The sequence below is a fragment of the Anopheles ziemanni genome, chromosome 2 (genome assembly GCF_943734765.1).
Source record: "Anopheles ziemanni chromosome 2, idAnoZiCoDA_A2_x.2, whole genome shotgun sequence".
Taxonomy (NCBI): domain Eukaryota; kingdom Metazoa; phylum Arthropoda; class Insecta; order Diptera; family Culicidae; genus Anopheles; species Anopheles ziemanni.
In genome coordinates, this window is record NC_080705.1 from 24,917,482 (window position 1) to 24,936,304 (window position 18,823).

Consider the following 18,823-nt stretch of genomic DNA (forward strand, 5'->3'; position numbering starts at 1 on the left):
ACCACAAGGATGTGTGTAGTGTTGAAGGAATATTTTTTCACGTCCAACGTTTTCCGATGTCCGTTTCTTTGACCACCCTCATAAGACGGGCTACCTTTAAAATTTAACCATAAACAATTTTAAAGAAAAAAAAACCTTTTCTGGTAACGACAGGTATATGTAATCGGACCATGCACGCCTACTAAACCCTATCAAAGATTAATATTTTACTTACCCCGTGGATAGTCTGCTGTACAGAAAGTAGATAGAACCGTCTCAGATCAGGAGTAACAGAGTAACGTAAAAAAGCACTGCAATGACACCATTTGATGAGGCAGTTTTGTGCTTTAAACTGATCCATAAATGTAACAGTTAACCAGAATTGGTTCAAGAAAACAAACACGAACCATAAGATGTGCATTCCAATGCGTACCCACTTGATTGCCTTTTATACGTTGAGTCCGTTTTTTATGTAATCATGAAGCGTTTGGAGGAACAGTTTGAAGCTCTGCTATGAACAATCATCAGTGTAATTTTTCTGCTAATTTTACTTTATCCGTTTAAGGACAAAAAAATTAGGCACAACACCTGTCGGCGATTTAGCTTACAAGGAAACCGTTGTTATCTGTCACCAACAGCTCTTCCATGAGGTCCGATTGTCCAAGCTGGGCCCCATGGCATTTTCGAAAGGTTTCCGCGGCTTTTTAAGCAATGGCTTATGCTTGTGCTCCTTTTTCTTTTTTTTGGTTGACCAGGATTTTGGTTTAGAAAGGAACGAGTTTATATCCTTCGGGACAGTTTTTGACCGGATCATTTGGTGGTTTGTTTTAAATTTGTGGATTTTTTTTACGAAGAAAACACGCAAAACGCGTTTTGATACGCAACATGGATCGGAGCTGTTTAGTTACATTTGTCACAAAACCTCGTTTGGTGTGAGTTAATTAAAAAATACGGTTGAAGAAAAAAATAGACAGCTTCAACAACAAAGAAACAAATGAAAACCAGAAAGCGGTCAATTCTTAGCGTTGGATAGGAATGGCAGTAAAAAGGGATGATTTAATATGATGTCTCTTTTAATTAAAATTTTGCACCCCGCGGAACCATCGGGTACACATTGGGTAAAGGACGCTAAGGAAAACCCGACTTCCAAATGGGATGATGTTTTTCCCTAAGCAAAAGAAGAAAAAAAAGGCGAAAGGCAAAAGCTGCATAACTGTTGTTGATGTCGGCTTTGGAATGAAACCAAATGTAACGAGTGAGGAATATAACTTCATCTGAAACGAGAAACACCATGAGGATATCGGAGCTTTGGCAAAGAAACCTTCCAAATTACGGTCTTGTATATATATTTTCTCAAGTGCTCTAGTCTCAACGAGGCAACACCATTGAATGCAAACATCCGTTCGCAACGAAAGTCGAAAAGCCCAAAGTGATAATTTGTTTTGGTAACTGAATTAAAAGTTAAATTTAGATTAATGCTTTCTGATGTTAAATTATTGAAATGTGCCGCGTTGTCCGTTCCAGTGGAATACCTTGTGGCGTCAGGATGGCAATATTTTTGCGCTGCCGATTCTTATCGCATTAATGCGATTCGCGATCGTTGCCAGCCATTGGACTGCCAGTATCGTCCCCATTATGCCTGTTAATTAGATGAGGAACGAATGGCTTCGGCCGGCAGAAATCAAGCTTTGATCCATTTCGATGAATGGCTTAAAATTTGTTATCTATAGCTACCAGGATGGTTCTTTGGAAGGTTGGTTGGTTTGGAAACCAATTGGTACATAATTAGAAGCTGCGAAAAGGACAACGATAATAATTACTTTCTTGGCTGCTAATAAATATTTCCTTAGTTTCAAAAGGGATGCAAATGAAACTGAAGATACTTGAGTTCGGTGGAAAAACACCAAGGGTGCAAAGTTATACACGAAAAAAAATTATCCTGCTTTTACCATTTATTTTTGTTATAATGAAATCTTCCAAAACAGTCAAATCATAAGATTATATAGTAATTCCTCGGAAATAACCAAATCACAAAAAAAAAATTTGCGTTACGCCAACTGGAACACAACATAGGCTAAAAATCCTCCTATATTTCGGCTTAATGCCCAGTCAGTGTGCGACCAGATATGAATAATATTTGTTGAAATATTTATTTCTATCCCAGTTACATTCCGCATTCAACATTCTAAACGCATTTTCCGGACCCATTCAAATGCATTATTCATAGCGCAACCGAACGTTTCTCTTTGTGCCTTTAAAGGCTTTGCATCTTTTTTCCCGTACGCTGATATTCCACTTCGTCACCTGTTTGGTAATGGACCTACCTTTTATTTTATGTGCATGTTGCACACTGCACCAGATTGCAGTGTGAACCAGAGTCCCTCCCGCACTGCAACAACACCGCTTGTAGCGGGAAAAGCCAGTCCCAAGCTGCAGCAATGGCAAATTTTCACACCAACTTCTTCCAGCCCATACCTGACTACGGTTGTCCTTCTTCGGAACGACACATAGACCAAGTTTTTTGTAGGTATTTTTCCATTTATTTTTTGGTTTCTGGTTGTCACTTTTTATCCGGGAAAACTTTCACTTTGCAGCTTGCGATGACACGGGCACCTGCACCGCGCGAACGTCAAACCATCGTGACTAAAGAGAACACGACACAATTTTAGGGCTTCGACACGTAGAAGATTTGGCGTTGCTGGGAGTTGGAGTTTGCATTTTTTATAACATGAAAATTTAATGCCTTAGAAAACTTTACTATTTGAGCGGATTTTGTTCTCGCGTTCTTTTTTATCGAAGCAACGAGAAAACGATGGACGAATAGTTTGATGAAATGATAATGTTTTAAAGATGTCGTCCAAAATAAAAAGTTTAATTTTTCCCACTTGTCTTCCATCCACAAATTGAATTTTCTTTAACGAATTTTGCTGCAGTTAGGAAACTATTTAAATGAAACTTTTTATTTGTTAGATTTGTCTTACTTATATTTTCTTTTCTTTCCGTTTCCAACACCTTTTCCATCCGATCGGCTTTAAGAGTTATGAAAAACCCATCCTTTAATCGAACACTGATCTTTCCGTCGCTCCGGGTGCGTGCCGGCGGACACTTGAAGCATCCATCCTTGCACGTTTCAGTTCGTTTCAGCTTCCGGTCGCTTTCTTCCTACGCCGACCAGCAGAGCAACAAGCTTATCCATCTTACCCGGTGACATTTATCGATGGTAAGGTTATATGCATATTCATGGGACGAAAGTGTGTCCCTTGTCCCACAAGTGGGTGGTTTCCGTTCATTCCGGTCGCAACCTGGGGCTGGTGAACATTGATGGAAAAAATGTGGATTCTGGTGGTCACCAGAAGGCCACCGCTTTTTTGTTGTGCTGAAGCACATTCCAGATCAACGAGTCCTTCGGTCGAAGCGTGGGTGATCAAGGCACAATTGCAGCATTCCGTACCCGCTGTTTCTCGTTTCTTACACTTCCATTGGAAAAAGAAATACCACATATCACCCACCGAGCCGTAAAGGTACGTGGTTTATTGCGCTGCTTGATGCAATGGGCAGAGGATCACATACGGATGCTAAATTTAGGTATTCAGTTTTTCTTGCTCCTCAGTCTCCGTGATTTTATTCAAATATGTATGCCACAAGAGCGACCTGTCGGCTCCAGACAGGAATAGACATAGCCCCGGGGGGATTACTATCGAGTGGATTTATCGTGTCTTTTTTTTCCTTTCCCAACGACGAGAGACAAGACTAGACATCATGGCCAGGAGTGCAATCGACATAAGATACGAGCAAAAAAATACTTGCACAGTATCTTGCGCAAAGCGTGAAATTGAATAGGGAATATTAACCACAAAGACGTTTTGAATATCCTTTCAGTTATGTCGTAACATTCAAATAAAACATGTATGGTGTTGTAGTTGACCATCAGAAGTAAGAAGTAGTAACAATAGCAAACAAAACCAGAGGCATAAAAGTTGTTCATATTTTAAGGATGGAATATAGTATTAAAAGCCCAAAATAATAAATTAACTTAAGATTTGAGAAATAAACTTTGGAAAATCTTGGATAAAAGGGCTTCATTTAAGAAACCCAGAAGTTATAATAAAGAAAGCTACAAAAATATTATAAGTTAAAATTATTTTCAATGCAAAGGCTGAACGAGACACTATTTTACTCTTGGCGAGGATACCAACATTTGAGTTCTTCTTTGAAAAGTTGTTATGTATTTCCCAGACGAATGAACATGAAACCATTTTTAAATTTGTATCTATAGAAAGACACACAATTAGTAGATGCCGAGCCTGGCGCATTATTTCTGCTGGAGTTTTCAGCAAAAACATCTCTATAAATTTCCATTTCTTTAAAATAAAATTTCTATCATCATTCCACTTTGAAAAGAAAGTAGTTCTTCACTTACTTCAAATTGGAAACAAAAAACCAATGATGTACACTTTCCCAACGTACACCGAACGTGTTGGTTATTGTTTTTCCACTTCGTTATTCAGCTTCCCAGCAGGACGTGAACCGATTCATTGCGACCGCTGTCGAACGACGTTCGGTTGAAGATTCGCTGTCGATTTTCATGGTTTTACTATGGTTTAGCGATGCATTTGAGCACACAACTGCATAAAGAAACGCATTTTTTGTTTTTTTCCACAGAGCACAACATGTCCGCGTCCTCTCTGTATAACAGAGTGTGTGGTACGTCATCTTGACGCTTTCCTTCAACTCAACCCTACTCCCTCCCCGTTTCCACGTCAAGCGAAGGATCATCAACAGGCGCCAACCAAAGCTTTTCCTGCTTTGCTCGTTCACCTAGCTCCTTCAAGTCCCATTATCTACCCGTCAAAGGTACACTTATACGCTCCAGGTTCTTGTACCGACATGCGAGTGGTCTCAGTATTTTGCCGTTCCATCCTTTGACCAACGACGGTGGATGTTTCTTATCGTTGCCCGGAACTACCGGAACGTTTGCCGGGGAACGGAATAAATGTGCTGCAAGTGGGGTTGCGCATAGGAAAGGAAAGCCAGCTAAAAGGCTGGCGAAGAAAGCGTGGGCTCCGTGCACGGGTCGCCTTTGCAAAGTGCCAATGTTTGTTCAACCCAGTTGAGTGGAGCGGAACGAGGGTGGAAATGGAAAGAAAAAAAACAAAACACTAACGATCAAGTAAAAAAAAAATGCAAAGGAAAAGTCTGATGAGTTTTCCCTAGCGATGAGTGTATTTGCACACACTTCACGCGATGCACTCGATGCGCTGCTGAGTGCGGGATGTGTGCAAGAGTGAAAGCTTTTCCTCTACCGGCCAGCTTCATCGTCACGTTTTTCATAAAACTCAACCCCACACCGCGGATGTTGTGAATGTATGTGTGTGTGTGTGTGTGTGTGTGTTTGTGAATTTTTGCATTTCACTTCCATAAACTGGCCAAGGCTTGGAAATGGAACGGATCCAGGCTTTCCGGATCTCTTGGATGGATTTCAACTCAACCTCATAGCAGGGACTTGGTTCAGGAGAAGATGAAAAAGAGTTCTTGGGAACTGTGGCGCGTTATCTACCGCCGAGTCGAAAACACACGGATCATACCAAATTCGAATGGTCAGTGGAATCGTCTCGCACTGACCCAAAGCTCCGATGCCGCAGTCCTTCATCCTGTTTGGTATTTCTTTCTACGTGACGGCCCGGGATGCTGACCTGGAACCAGTTTGCCCACACGATTACTACCGATGATGATCCGTGTGGAATTCGCACGACGGACCTTTAAGAATGCACAACCCTTGCAAAGGTTCGTACAGGTCGTAGGGAAAAAACACTTCCCAAGCCGGGTTCGCTCTTCGCCTGAACGAACCGAACGATAAACATGCTGAAGCGTTCAACAGTTCAGCTAACAAAAGCACGTACTGCTTCTCTGAAATGAGACGTGAAGTAGAGTTGAAAGGAACGTAATCTTGTGACGATGTCTATGAAAATTTTCTTCCGCTTGGAAGGTCTTAGATAAAAGAGCCATTGAGAGCGGTGCAACTGGAGCATAGGTTCTTCACGGAGTCCTTCTATGTGTGTACGAGCGCTCGGTAATGATGATGATGATGATGATGATTACGACGATAACAGGGACGATCTATGTTTATCAAACTGATATCAATGGCTTTTCAATTAATTCTTCGTTTTTTTTTTGTACACCAATCCATTTCTTCCACATAGCGCACATCAATCATATCCGCAGAGTCGCTGGGATCGATCACGTCGGACTGGGAGCGGGCTATGATGGAATCAATTTGTAAGTAGATTCATGAGTAATTTTTGTTTACTTTTAAATATATTTTCTAGCCATTAATGTAAAACTGGTGGTACAGTAGAATGATACAACAAGTTTTGAGGGAAAAATACACTAGAAATTAAAAAGCAAATGGCAAAACTATTTAAAATTGACTAAAAAGAAAACAAATCAGGTCTAACGTTACAAGTTAATGGAAAAGCATTCCCTCCAAGGTGGGTGTCTCAAATCAACATTATTTAATGTTAATTAAGTGCAAGAAAGTGATGATTCGGAGAGAGCGTGTTTATTCTATTGTTTCATTTTTCATAAGTTTTACAATTCTATGCTTGATTGCCTAAATTATCTAAAATAACAACTAAGCCTAACATGGTTCTAAGCCTAAGCTTGATAACCAGCTTTACTACTAGGAGTCGATTCGAGATATTTGAAAAACAAAATCGAAAAATCTGTTATAACTCATCTCTTGTGTATGCTTCTGTTAGAGTTGTTATAATTAACCAACTCTGATGAATTCCTTATCTACTAATTACTTTAGTCATTTTTTCCACGTATCAATTGAAATCATCTTTTAATTGATGTCACGTACGCTACCACAAAATTATACAAATTTTAGATACTTTAATTGCTTAGTTTCATTTATTTCCACTCGTTAATTGTGTTCAACTATGAATTTACTTCGCGCATCATCATTCGTGTAAAAGACATAGAACGATAGTCTTTTCGCAACCACCACCAGCTCATCGACTGCCACTCATCGGTTACGTTTGCATACGGACCGTTAAGGTTGGCATCAGTGCAACTATGGTACCACCAGCCTCCATGCTGCTTCTTCGCACAGTTGATCGAGGCAACACTGTCGTGATCGTAATCCATCGTGCTGAATTTTCTACCCTTGTTTAAATTCATCGAATTACCTGCCGTGCCTATATAATAACCAATCTTCAGACTATACTTTTTCGTTTCATTCCTGATCGCGAATTCCTCATAACTTGCCCAGCCATAGTGTCCCTCGTAGTCTTTCACTTCGACCATTAGCTCGTACTTCTGGGCCGAAGTTAGCTGATGAAGGTATTCCAACCCTAACCAAAACTCACCGGTGAGGTCACCGAAACCGTCGCGGTATTCAGTCCAATTGCGGTAGAAGTCAACCTGACCGTTGTAACGATGCTGAAATACTATCCAACCACCATCGTGTGCCTTCTGCTCACAATACACCGATATAGTCTCGTTGGACGGTAATTGAATCGGGTATATGCCGGACACGTTTGTGGGCACTTCCTTGCATGATCGGTAAGATGCGCCACCGTTGCTTGTTGCCAATGTTTTCACATGAGGCTTCACAGTTGTACTGGTTTGCACTTCTACGATCTCCGATTCGATGTTCTTATTGTCAACGGTAGAGGAACTTGCGGAAGGTGGCATACCATTCTGGGAGGAATTATTACATCCCAGCAACTTGACACTCTGCTCGGTCGTCGAATTGTCATCTATATTCGGCAATTCAACCCCGATTCTCTTCAGCGTCCGCAAAATCTCCTTCAAGATTTCATCCCTTGCCTTAATTTTTTTCTCGAACTCTATCAGTTTTGCTTTGGTAGATTCGTCTGCTGACTTCACAATCCGTTCCAGATTCTGCAAAGAAATATATGCTTCATCATCAATCGCTACATCTAACCGAATCTTTCACGAGGCTTTTTACTTCCAAGGAACGTTCCAATTTGTCCAATTTATCCCACCGTTGCTCCGTATCTGCCTTGACTCCACTCGCACCAGCGGCCGTTTTTTGTAAGCTACCCTGAATCTCAACTTTATCGGCAGCAGCGATGTGATGGGGGGAGCAAAATACGCCAAAAAATAACAACACGACACGCACACGAGACTTCATCCCGAAGCGAAGGAACCAACAGTCGCTTCTGCACTATTTGACTTACTGACCAACCACGGATGATTAGGTCGAAGCTATTTTAAACGTCCCGGGAACAGTTGATATGGCACAGTAGAACACGACTATCAGCCGGTTCTAGCTACGTGGGTCACAACCCTTGAAGGCTCAGGATTGTATGTAAATTAACAGTTCCTTCTTCCACTTGCTACCCTTTACCTAAGTTTTGCTTATTAAATTTAAACAGAAATTAAATAAGGACAGAATTTTCCTTTTACATTTTTAAAAATTAAACTTAAACACCGTGTATACAGTGTTCAAGATTACAACCCGGAAAACAACACAAAACATGGCATTTGAGAAAACCTTTCTTACTTCTTCAGATTAATGTTGAATTACTCAAAACAATACTTTTGCATTTAAATGACACACTTTTAAGGGTTAACATCATTTCGTCTTATCGCGAGTTGAGAGTTTCTTGCTTCTTGCAGTAAATAGCTTAGGCATGTGTGTGACCGTAGAAGTAAGCTAGAACGCAAAGAATCTTGCCAACCCCACTTCTATTATCAGTTGGTCTGTCAAAATGCCCCAAAACAAAGCAAAAATCTCCAGAATTCAATCCAACAGTGAAGAAGTTCGGCATACTGAGGCAAAAACTATGAGGCAATGGTGAAGCAATCATTTTTCTTCCTCTTGAATTTGATTGCTTGTCAAAGAGAACATTAAAAACTCAGTCTCAAACCAACAAAATCTGCTACAAATAAACTTGCTGTACAATATTGGACAACAAATGTGTGTATTTTGTCAGCGTTTTTTTTTTCAAAATAAAATTTTAATATTATTCTTCCAAAACGATCTTAGTCGTAACCTTATTCAAAACTGTCAACAATAGAGTCTTGACCAAAAGCAAACCGATAAGACATTTTGACCATCTTTGGTCATTCGTGCCTCGTGAGGAATATTTTATGAGTTTGGATTGTTGTTTGTGTTTCGTAGCGGTGATAAGCTCCAAAAAACCAAAAAACAAGGCATTTTGGTATTCTGATCGCCAAACCAAGTGGTTGAATAATCTTTCCTTCACTTAAGGTCACGTTACGTTTGTATAAATTGATTTTAAATTGTATTAATTTGAACCAGATTTGAATTAATTTACAAAACTCTACGAGTGTCAAATATCTGGGTTGGTAGTAAAATTGTTGAAATGACTGCAATAAATCGTTCCGCTAGCCATTAATTAATAGTACCTTTTTTAAAAACAAGAAAACCAACTTTTTAATCCTTCAGCTAAAGTAAATCCTCCTGCGCGAGGTTTTCGAGCCATAAAAGGCTCATGGATAGGGAAACGAAAAAACAACGACTGCTGATCATAAAACTCCACGCACACAACGGCGGGCCGAAGGACACATGGCGCGTAAGCACGCCATCATCTGGCCATTTGCAGGCGCTTCCCAGGAACCGCACTTCCAAAGTGTGGCGCGTAAAAAATAGCGAAAAGAAGCTCATAAATTTGTCCGCCGACCGTGAGTGCGCGCGCAATTTTCTGCAGACATTTCCACCCGGACCGCGAACCGAGGCCCATCGGCCCCTCGGAATTTAATGACCGCTGGTGAAAAACTCTTTCCGCCGCCGTAAAAGAAAGCCGAAACAAAAATTTTATATATGGCCACGAGTGCGAACGGCGTTCCTATATGACGCTCTCGCATTTAACGGCCCATTTCATTCTGCCTTCTATTCCGCTACCCGCCCACCTTCTCCCACGAACCGACCGTCTCTAACACATCCATAAATCTTGTTTGTTTTTCCTTCTCGGTGCTCTCAAAACCCCCAACCCACCCCCCGGCGACCGGAGCAGCACCCCGAAAGACCTGGAGGACGTCTCGAGCTATCCGCGCCTGTTTGCCGAACTGCTCGGCGACGGCTGGACGATCGATGAGCTGGAAAAGCTGGCCGGCCGCAATCTGCTGCGGGTGTTCGAGGACGTCGAGAGGGTGCGGGAAAGCCAGCGCCTCTCCGGGGTGCGACCGTACGAGGACATTCCGCCGGTCGTTCGGCCCGAGGAGCACATGAACTGCACGACGAATAGTTAATGGACCACCGAGGAGGTCTAAGTGGCATCATTCCGCGAGACAGAGAGAGGGCAACCCCTGTTCGACGGTTCAACTTGATTGGCTCCATCTGCTTTTCACCGGCCCGTACGTAATAGTTCTTGCGGGCTTGGGGGAGATTTGAGGTCGTAAAGGTACACGATTTTTTGGAGTGAGTGTGGGAAAACCGAGACGAAGAGCGGGAAAAGTTCGGTACTAGCATATTATAGGCACGTTTCCCCCGAAGTTGACCAAAAAATCCCAACAAGCCTGATAATATTAGGAGCTAGTGAAATACTTTTAAAATCGAATCATCCTTTCATTAAACCGCTCTTCGACCGAAGGAAACCGAAAGGGCGCAAGGTAAGAAAACAAAGGAACCGTTTAACGGCTTGGAAAAATCCTATCCAGTGTGGATGGGAAAATTGGCTTAAAATCTCCGCCAGGGGTAGGTTGTCGGAATTTGCTAGCCGTAGTCGACACTCTAATAAACCCACGATGGGGAAGATTAACGGCGAGAGAGCAGCAATGTTGTAAGATTGGTTGCTCCAACCCTTCCTGTGTAATTGTTCCTGAACGGTAGGTAATGAGTGGACCGACTGAACGCGTGCCGTCAGGATGAGGACTTTTTAATGGGAGTCTTTCGTTTAAGGAAGGCTGTAAATATTCCCACGGGAAGGGTGGCACCAAATTGCACACAGTGTGATGGAAAAATGCACCCGACGCTGCCGAGGGCGGACGGATGGACACGACAAACGCCTCTTAACCTGGTTGCTAAGCCCCCGGGGAAAGCTTCGAGGATCTCGAGCGAAGCCTCGGAGCTACCGAGATTAGTGCACTAGAGGTAATCGTAGGAACTAAGTAGCCGCGAGAATGAGCAAGCAGCTTAAATTTGTGCAACCGTGAGATATTAAGGCGGCTGACGGAACGAGGATACGCTGAAACGTGTCCAACAACCTAATATTTACACCGGAAAACGGGTTCCGGAACGGATATGAATGCACAAAACCCGGGAGGATCCCGGTGCAAACGCACCGGACCGTTCACGCGGAGTAACGCGGTATTAATGTGAGTATGTGAGTGAGAGTTTACGTGTGGAATGGAGGCGCTAGTAGATTCTATGGAGGGATATTTCGTGGGAAAAAACTAATTAAAATACCACCGTGCGGGTAAACCATCTTCCGCGAACAGGCTATTCGCGTGTGGAGCTTTTATGATTCACTGACCTCCGGGAGAACTTAATTATGCTATCGCGAGCGAACGGTTGTGTTTTGTGGTTAGTTGTTGAATTCAGTAGAGAGCATTCGATGGATTATTCAACTGAGTGATTTCAAACATCCTAACGTACTCCACGCAATTTCAAGCAATTGCATCGCTGTACGTACTGCAAATCTCACTAAGCTTACTTCAGTTGAAAGTTTTTCTAAAAGGACGCGAAAACAGTTACTTTATAAAAAAAAAATGTGCATTTTATAGCAACGAGCTTCTCAAATAGGAAAACTGTCAATATAAAAAAATTATAAACTGACAGGTTTCATAAAATAAAAAAAAATCACATCGCGAATTATCAGAAATTTTTTGCAAAGCTACCTTAGATTGCTTGTTTAATTTTCCTTTTGAAAGAGGACTACAACTGCATTATGCAAACTAAAAGACATTTAAACATGTAACAAAATGAAGCTCTTTCGATAAAACCCACGTTAAAACCCACCCGCTTATACAATCTATCGATTCCTTAAAACCCAGTTCAATGTAAAGCACAGTAGACCACTGTTTACGTTTAAAAACTACCTAGAAAAGAAAGGAGTCAGTTCAATCCTTAGGCATACTACATACATGTACTCATTTTTATAGTAAAGAAGAACAAGTTTCTTTGTTCGTTTGAAACGAGCGCAAAATAATAAAAGCGTCAACGGTAAAGTTTACTGCCATCATTGCCACCTGGAGGGAATGTAAAATGCAAGTGGTTTGTTGAAGGTAACGTTGTCTTGCCGGGTGTGGAAAATTGCTTTAATTTTATGCACGAGCTTTTTTCCCTTTTTTCTTCTAGTCTTTAAAACACCACGAATCGGGTGGCTGCAAACAGCATTTCGACCACTCACTTTAGTGTCTCCTGGAAGGGTAGTTAAAAAAGTAACTAGCCTGTTCCCGTTGGCAGAAGATATGACTTCCCAGAGCACAGCTCTGTGCATAATAGATTAAGAAGGATGGAGAAGTTTTACTTTAAATACAACGGTCATGCTGAAATAACACCGTCGTGCTAAAAATAACGCCTGAAAGATGGAACTGGACAAGGCGGTGAATAAATATTTCAAGCAGCTTTTCGGACACACTTACAAATGAGCCCCGGAGGCAACGCCGGTCCGTACGTTGCTTAACGGACGTTGGTCGTTGGCCTACGTCCAACCTTGAAAAAATTGATTTTTTTTCCCGCCTAGACACAAAAAGGAAACGTTAGATTACATGCTCAACACAACTGCTCCGTTTAAAGCCCGACCCTTTAAAATTAAGTCTCTGCGCCATTGGGACTACCCGCATACCCTAGTGGTGTTGTCTTTTTTTCGTGTAATGAAATTCGGGTGGGATAAGGTCAAAGAAAAGTATCCGATTTAATTATGATTAGCAATTGCATAATTAATGAGATTAATCAGAATTAAAAGTGTTCCCCATTTTTCCCTGGGAAGCTTTTGGAGTTCTAGCTGAAACGTGCTCGGGTATTCTAGTCCAGCGTGATTAGATTGCCCGGACGGATTAAGACGGTCCGAAAGTTTGCAGCATTATCTCTGGTAATCCAGAAATAAGATAATTAGATTGAATGTTTCAATCGAAAGTGCCAACAGAAATGTCGACTGAAATAGTCATGTGATTTTCTCTGGCCATTATGTAAAAGGTATCGCAAAGATAGCTCACATTTTCTATGTAGTCGTGTAAAACGGTGGCGTACTTTAAGCTTTTTTCACAGATTTATTGCAAATTCTTTAACAATTGTTCAAGTTTTCTTATTGACATTTTGATTGTAAGTTTCCTTTCTTGGAGGAAAATTTCTCATGTTCGAATACTCTTACTTCTCTGGTATGTATCAATATTTGTTTCCCAACTTATGCCCTCCGATCATTCCGAGTAATGTTATGCCGGTGAATAAATAATACTCAGGATCATGCATCGATGGATGGAAACAATTTTCGATTCAACCCCTAAGGCTCCAAGCACCATCGAAAGCAAATCGGTTAAACCCCGGGCACAAATCACTGAGCAATAAATAAGCTTAATTGAAAGTAATCGTCTACCTACGTACGACAGAACCGTCCCATGTTCTTGCAGCTTCCAGTGGGTGGAAAATCTGTCGAAATCTGTTTTCCCAGCACATCCAATCCCCATCCCCGAGGTCTGATGGAGATAATTTGCGAAAGTGTAACGCTTTGTCGGGTACAATATTTTGTTTCCCCCACGGGCTGGAAAGAGTTCGTCCCACATCGTTCGACATGTCCCCAAGGTCACCAATGGACTGCAGTTGTTTACAGGGAACTTTTCCTAAAGTTGGTAACGTTTCTACGATGAGCTGCGCTGGGGCTCCTCCTGGGTTGTTCATTTTATTTCTAAATTTTCCCTAGTGCATTTGACTGTAACCTCGGCTTACGGACATAGTTGAAACAACTCTCCCCTCACACACACTCTTTTCCAGAGTGCAGAAAATCTCTGGACGGAAAATGTCTCGTTCTTCAGTCCCTCTGAATGATATGAAAATCCAAACGGATCCAGCGCATCACAAAGCAATCACCAAAGTGCATCCCAGTTAGTCTGTACCGGCGTTGGTGCACTTTTAAAATTTTAAAATTAAAAAACTTTTTAGATTGTATCCCTGCTAGTAGAACAAGTTTAGTTTCGTGCTGCCGTTAATTGAAACATCGTCCACTGTTCATATAATTTTCCCACGTAAAGCTATTTGTCTCACGCCATAAATCATTTAGTGTGCATTCAAATGCACATTCCAAACTCTTGTATTCTAAATGTCCGAGCTAGGGTTTTACGCTCCTGTTAATGTTTTGTTTAGTGTTTTACTGTTTCCCTGATACAATCGCAAAGCACTTGGACGCGTCCAGTTCGAATGAACGATAAAGCGTCTACACGCCGCTCGTTCTGCTTTATTGCTCGTATTTAATTTCCTTACAAGTAATGCCGTGATGTCGCACAGCTCAAGAAGCGGAGATGCGTGGCCGAATGGAAGCTTTCGACCATTTTTGATCTAATTTGTTTTTTATGCCATTTTTGAGGAGGTTGGAAGAGGAGGGACATTGGTAATAAAGTTTTCTGGAATTGTTTTCAATATGAGTATTCAATTATGTTCAAGTCAGAGAACATCTGAAAATCGTGACGTCCAAACTGAAATATCGAAATTTCATGTGAAATGTGAAACTAAAACAATAGAATTTTATTTCTTTAAGCAGAAAGACGAACAACTCTTCTTTCGCGTGACGCTTCGAATAACATTTATGTTATTACATATGCGCTTTGCAAGGATTGGTTTTAACGAAATACTTTTTGATATGTTCCAAATATTTCAAGAGCAGAACCAATATTTTTTTATAACATACAAAAACAAGATAGGAAAGAAGGATTCCGAAAAACAATAACTCAACGAAAACCAAATAAGGTGAATTGAGGACGAAGCATATCGAAACACAAGCAGCCGTTGTCTGCATATCCATGCAATTTTACGGTTTGTTTAGCGCTATCAGGTTCACTCTTTTTGGTTTCCCTTGCTTAACGGAGCTAGCGCTAAGCGAACGCTATGAAAAATAATCAAACAAACGAATTGGTGAGTTTTTATTAGCAAGATTCGTGCTTTAAGCTTTCTCGGGATGTTTTGGCTCACGCTTTGGTCTTCGTCCAACTGAGTGCAACGAGTAGAACAAGGATCAAATAGCCTTTTGCAAAGAAAATCTATGAGGTGAAAAACGGTTTGGCGAGGCACTTACAGTAAAAAACAAAAACTGTTTTTTTTTTATAAAAACCCCGGCAAACGAAAGCATTTACTCTTCGTGGAATTCTGGTAAGCGATGCTACTTGAAAATTCGTTTTCCGTTTTGTGCCAAGCAACAGGTGCTGTTGGTTTTAAGATATGCACCACCGTTGCCAGGAATCGATTGCTAGGAAAAGGCACTTGTTATGGCGAGGGACCAAAAACCATCTCAGTCTTCAATAGTGTTTTGCGTAAGTGTAAGGTGTCTGAATGGCCCTTGACCGTACCTTTAGATCGAATTCGAACGATCGCAATCCGATTCTATCGAAAGGCAAGTCAAAAAAGTACAAACCATTCAACGGCTGGCCAATCATAAAGAGCGCAACTACCAACAATAAGGCGTCAACCTTACGTCAAGGCTATCCGATTTCGAACCGGCCCGAAAATGGAAAGGGAAAAACGAATTTCAAAAAGACAGCAAAAGAGACTTATGAGGCCCATAAATGGTACCGGTCGAAGGTCTTCTGAAGAAAACATACCACGTTCAGGTGTAATCCATTCAAATGGAACCACGGGCAGGACGAAAAGGAAGAATCTTTTTCAAGTGTCACCATGTTACGGCATTCCCGTCTGCAGTACACTTGCTTCCGAACCTCGTTGACTCGGTTCAACGATGAAGAACGACGAAGTTGTTTAAACTCTTCTTGAAAATTTTCATCTCCTCCTTGGTATGTTTAAAGAGGAGCGCTCTTGGGGAGAAAAAAAAATCTTCGTTTATTTTATGTATTTTACTTTTCCCTCCATCTATTCCTTTTTTGTGTCCTGCTCCCAAGCCAAGAAACCACTCGGTACATCCTAGCCCAAGGCAATGCCAACAGCATGTGTGTATCCCGCCGGGGCTGTTGGCCATTGTTTTCAGCTCAAACCGGGTTCAACTTTCAATGAGCGGAAAAAAATGATTACCAATTTTCCACCCCAATCCACGGTGCCGCTTGCCGGTCGCTGGAAAACGGGGATGCTTATGTCGGTTGGGAAAAGCTGGGCAAAATTGAGTAATTCAATCAATCGGGAGCGCGTTGCTGGTGTCTGAGAAAAAAAAAACTAGAACGAATGAAGCATACTTTAGCATACTTTAAGCGCGCAATAGAGCAATTTATGTAAATATGTTTCCTTGAGTGAACCGGTATGTGTAATTTATTATTTTCCGATTTGCAATACTTTCAAGCCAAGTCTAATGATCCGTTCGAACAGCTCCAGGATGCGATGGTTTGTTAAAATTGAGAAAAAATGCCATTCAGAAGTAATGACTACCCATTCGTCATTCGAATCGGTTTCTTTTGAGCTAAAGTGCGTCACATCAACGGGATACCAAAAATGTTTTAAAGAATTTTTCTTTTTATTTTATAGATTGTATCAAACCAATAATTTAATGATAATCTTCAACTTTTATGTTTGAATTTTTCATAAACTTTTTCTTTCATTCAAAAATGTTTTAAAGAATTTTTCTTTTTATTTTATAGATTGTATCAAACCAATAATTTAATGATAATCTTCAACTTTTATGTTTGAATTTTTCATAAACTTTTTCTTCCATTCACCTACACTTCGAGCTTTATTGTTTTACAGACCTCGTTTCATATCGATGCCTACATGACTCATAAAATGACTGTAAAGTACGTCTGATGAGCAGTAAAAAAAGGGGTTTAGAATTTAATCTATTTCAGTTTATTGGAGGCGCCTGGTGATTCCATAATGGGTTGATTGAATTGAAACGAGGATGACCGACAAAGCACCCCTAATATGACCTCAGTCAATTATCATTTACCATTTTGGCTGTATTTGGTTCGGATGAGAGTTCACATTAAAATGTTATCACATCGATCGGACGGTAAATTGATTGGTCGTTAAATAAACGAACGTCGCTTTCGCGCGTTTCCTCCTCGCTACTCCGACGGCAGACATTTTGGCAAGAACCGCAAACAAAAACGTTCGCTACAAGTTAAGCGAACGCTGCAGTACGAACCAGGTTGAAACCCGTGAAAACAAACAAACGGTAGCATAAAACGTCCAACTGGAACGTCCAACTGGAACGTCCAACCTACGGGCAGCAGACCGCAGTAAACGAAGCGAAAGGAAGCAATAATGCAATCACACATTCAATTATAACCTTACCGATATTGGACCGTTAATTCTACCGTCGGCGGCAAATGCGACTGCTCTGGTCTTACGGAATGTCCTGCAGTCCGGTGCATTCTATCTCCCGCCACGGATTATCGGGATGGCAAACAGGTTGAAAAATAAAAGGAGAACGTAACCGGACGGCCATGTCACATGACCCGCATGGAAGTGCGCAAAATCAACCGACTTTCGAATTGCTTTTAATTTCATTTCAGCGGGAACCGAGCGTGATTAGGAAATAAAATTCACTCGCTCTGACAGCTGCAACCTGCTGCTGCAGTTGCTGTCAGCTACTTATTGGGCAAGTTTTTGGCGTATCGATATGGTTGCTTTAGTTTTGGCACACTGAAGTGACTGCTCCGGAATCTCCCCGCACCAGACGGTGGCATAAAGACGACACGAAATGTTGTATCAATTTGTTTGCGATACGTTTCGTGCCCACCAGCCAAATGGAGCCGGCATTTTCCATGACGAGAAAACGCAAAAGCCTGCAGGGGTTGTTTTAAATTTCCATGCCATGTGTGCAGGTTTAAATGACAAAAACGTGCATGCGACGAAATTTCATAATTATTCCCATCCAACCATGGATGTAATCATCGAGAGCTGCAGTTCAAATCCGTGAAAAACGGTTTTACCAACTGTTGTAATTCTATTTTAAACTTATTTTTTTTAAATTGAATGAAAACAGTTAGGAGCAAATGGATCGGAGTAAATGCACCTGAATATTGCTAACTCGATTTATGTAACTTTGAAAGTGATTTACCAAAAAAGCTTGTTAATTAACTGTTTTTACAAAAAAATCATTGGTGTACATTAAAATGTTAAAGAAAAAACTAGTAAATCCGGCTTGGAGCTGAAACGTTGCAAAATTTTTTCAACTCTTTTAAGGTAAAAAACGTAACAAGGATATAAACCACATTCCTTACCTGAGCGTCAAAATGTGTTGGACATTGTGAGGCAGAATACACCTTACGTTGTCGAGTTGTTGTGTTGATTATGCTTATATTAGATCTTTTCTTTTTAACAATTAGAACTACTCATATTACTTATATATTATATTTTTATTTTTTGTGTCATTGAAATAGGAAAGAACATAACTCTTTAAATGTTTTCACTCAACAAGTAAATAACAGTTCTCCGTAATGATTCAACAGATAAACAATTTTAAAAAACGACGTATGGATAAAAAACGGGTTTTGTTTAATTGTTTATTCGCGAAACAAATTTTAAGTGGATATATAAATTATACTTGCGTGGTAAAAATACATTAAACCTTTAAAAATACCTTAAACTAATATCAAAAACATTAAAAACTTCAGTGAAACAACATTTCACCCACATCCTCCTCTGGAATGGAAACAATTATTCGCGCTGTGTAGAGATAATTTCATTTAGAACTTTGATTGCTTCAGTATCACCCACTAACAGCGTTCTTCCCACTTCTCTGCTCCATCCAACTAATAC

At 40.9% G+C, this 18,823-nt stretch overlaps 1 protein-coding gene across 1 annotated transcript in view; it reads left to right on the forward strand.

Moving 5' to 3' along the window:
- LOC131291291 (uncharacterized) overlaps positions 1-10,224 on the forward strand; it is a 31,407-nt gene extending 21,183 nt beyond the window's left edge. The window contains exons 10-11 of the mRNA XM_058320487.1: positions 6,180-6,255; positions 9,990-10,224. Coding sequence (XP_058176470.1) covers positions 6,180-6,255; positions 9,990-10,224 — 311 coding nt within the window. The remainder of the gene's footprint in view (positions 1-6,179; positions 6,256-9,989) is intronic.
- Positions 10,225-18,823: the final 8,599 nt, after the last annotated feature.